Source organism: Cyprinodon variegatus, unplaced genomic scaffold, assembly GCF_000732505.1.
Source record: "Cyprinodon variegatus isolate N-32 unplaced genomic scaffold, C_variegatus-1.0 Scaffold201, whole genome shotgun sequence".
Classification (NCBI taxonomy): domain Eukaryota; kingdom Metazoa; phylum Chordata; class Actinopteri; order Cyprinodontiformes; family Cyprinodontidae; genus Cyprinodon; species Cyprinodon variegatus.
Genome location: NW_015150654.1, coordinates 669,395 through 672,503, shown reverse-complemented (window position 1 = coordinate 672,503; position 3,109 = coordinate 669,395). Strand labels below are relative to the sequence as shown.

Genomic DNA, 3,109 nt, shown 5'->3' with positions numbered 1-3,109 from the left:
CAGGACAATTCTTGTAAATTTACGATTTTATTCTTATAAAATTACAACTTATTTATAACCTTACTTGGTGGGAATGAGAAAACTGTGTCCTGCATAAATCGGGACGTCCGTCACCCTCTCTACTACGGTGCCGAGTTTTATTCTGTTTCATTTTCAATCTGCATTTTTTAACCTCATATGAGGAAGAAGTTAAACATCATGATCCTAAACCTTGTATGACCTGCAGTAATTGGAAGGATGAAACACATACCTGTTGTTCCAAAGTCATGACTGTGTGCACCCTGAAGTTTCCACTTTCACAGGGGTCAGTAATTCCCACAGAGCCAGGAAGGAAGAGACCGGCAGCGAGCATCTGAAGGCAACGCCTAAATAAATAGATAAAAATAACTAGACATGACGTACAGGAAGCGTCAGGCTTTATACAGTCTGATTAGAAACAAAAGCTAAGGTTTGAAACATTACAAATTCTTGAATTAGACTTTTTTTTTTAAGATTAGAAATATTAAATTTTTCAATTCAGTTCTTGAAACTAAAACTAAGGTGGTTTTGCATTTCTATTTAGAGCCAACATTACCTCCATTTCAGAAACATGTGAGACCCTTCACGCTAATGCCTGCTTTGCGAGGAGAATCCTCAGGTTCTGAGTTCAAGTTCCACTCCCACAGACTGCCACTTTGGGTCCCTGAGCAAGACCCCTTAACTCACATTCTGCTCCCTGGGTGCCGTACAATGGCAGCCCACTGCTCCCCAAAGGGAATGGGTTAAATGCAAGGAGTGAATTTTGTTGCTCTGAACTTTTGACAGTGTAATGACAATAAAACGCTGGAAAAAATCAGATAGAAGATTCCTTTTTCCAGGAAGATTTTTTTCCAGAATCAGACCTGGTGTAGCAACACTTTTCCACTTAAGGAGTTCTGGACAGAGCACATTGATGATCAACAAGAATTTTCTATCTTAAATGCAAAATATTTATATTCTTAACAATTTTGGTATAGTGTAGGGGTGGAACGGTTCACAAAATCTATGGTTCGGTTCGGTTCACGGTTTCGTGGTCACGGTTTTCGGTTCGGTATGTTTCCTGTTACACCGAAAAATAAAATTTTTTATAAAAATTAATGAAATGTTTTTAAAATGAAATTAATGAATTGTAATTATTTTTAATGATCCGCGGAAACCCTGGATCATTTCCACATGTTTTGCTGCTTTGAATTTAATCATCTGGCGCATGCCCTCTACCATCTCCAAGGGACTCAGAGNTCCCAGTACATATACATCAGTAGATTCATTATCCAAGACAAGCCAAGTTTATTTCTATAGCACAATTCAATACAAAGGCAATTAGACATCTACATGAATTAAACAACAACAACAACAAATATATAAAGCATAATAAAAGCTGGAGGTGAAATTAAACAATTGCACCACAACATTAAACTAATACCTCAGTTAACAGTTAAAGTGCAATGCTACGTTCACAATGAACTAGTGCAGAAACAATTGGATTAATCGTAATTAATCGAATTGAAATAATTGGCAACTAGTTTAGTGATCAATTGCTTACTGGATTATAGACACTAAAATGTGCCTTTAGCTGACAGAGCCACCCACTTAGAGCAGTAATTATACCAAAATTGTAATAAAATAAAAAAAACAAGTGAACATTTTGCATTTAGGATAAAAAATTTTGACAATATGTTCTACCCTAAAGTCGGAAAATTAGATTTTCACCTGGTTTAATTTAGCAAAAAGTAAGGAACCTTTCAGATTATTTGATCAATCAAAAAAATTCTCCACAGATTAATCCATTTGCAAAGTAATCGTTAGTTGCAGCTCTATACCAAATGCAATTTCAGCAGCAAAGAAGCTCCTGCTGCTTCATTTTTGATGCGTCCACATTAAGGTCAGATGCGCTTCCAGAGCATCTTTGATGCTCCTGAATCATGTCAGGTAAAATGTGCCCAGATGTGTCTGATGCTTCTGCTGCTCCTGAGCGGCTTTGCTATATGTGTGAGCAGTGGGTAAAGAATAGTTTAAAGTATAGTAGTAAAGTATGTCTGATTCTGATTGTAACCACCATTAACTATGCAGATCTGTCTGTATGTTTAATGTGTTTGTTTTCTTAGTTCTTAGAATGTCCTGTAGAGGGCGCCAGACCAACATTTATCCTGCGCCCGTAAGAGTAAGACAGACGAGAGAGAAAAAAAAAGCAGGCTACGTAGATGAAACACGTTTCAGCAGAAGTAAAAAAGTTGCTACTTAAAAGTTCTGCTGTGATACAGACGGTTTGTTTATTTTGAGCGGGACAGAATATACATTCTGTTCTGGGATTTCTCCGCTGAGTCTTTGTGTTATTTTCAGCTGCTTACTTATGCAGAATGTCTACCTAGTCAGAGCTAATGTTGCTCAGTTTCTTAACTGGGAAAAAAAACCCAACCGGAGTATAAGGTGTTTCTCTGTAGGTAGCATAGTCCTGTGAAATGAGACCGTTTCATGCTGAAGTGATATTAAGTTATTTACTAGTGAGCGTTTTTTTGCTTATTTTAAATGCTGAATTGATTTTCACTGAGCGTGAATGTAGGATTTTGCTGATTTTAGTAAACCTGCATGATCGGTTGATGCTCTGCATGCAGGTTGGTTTTTTTGGACGGCCGATAACTGAACGAACGACTGGAGATCTAGAGGCAGGAGGATCCCGCCGCCATCTTTGTGACTCGGACTGAACGATGGGAAGACGGAGGGATTGGAGCTCCTGGACTGGATATTTTGCTTGGACAACAGATAAGCTTATTGAACAAAAAGGGGGACCCCAATCCTTATTTTTTTCTATAAACAAAACTTTATGTTCATGAACATTATTATTATTATTTTTTTAAACTTACAACTTATGTGCACATTGACGTAACTGACTGACCAAACTGTTATATCTAAGGACTAATTACTTTGTTTTAATGAGCTTATAAGCGACGATTTAGAAAACCTACCCTCATTTGTCCTGAACATTTGATTTTTTTTAATACGGGTGGATATTTTAAGTTATATTCTAAAATGTATTAAGGTAAATGGTGTTATCTGGATTTTTTTTTGGGGGGGAGAAAGAAAATAAAATTGA

The 3,109-nt window shown here is 37.0% G+C and overlaps 1 protein-coding gene across 1 annotated transcript in view; it reads right to left on the bottom strand.

Moving 5' to 3' along the window:
• Positions 1-196: 196 nt before the first annotated feature.
• Positions 197-3,109, bottom strand: part of ilf2 (interleukin enhancer binding factor 2) — a 25,058-nt gene continuing 22,145 nt past the window's right edge. The window contains exon 11 of the mRNA XM_015379834.1: positions 197-365. Within this exon, the coding sequence (XP_015235320.1) occupies positions 197-365 (169 nt within the window). The remainder of the gene's footprint in view (positions 366-3,109) is intronic.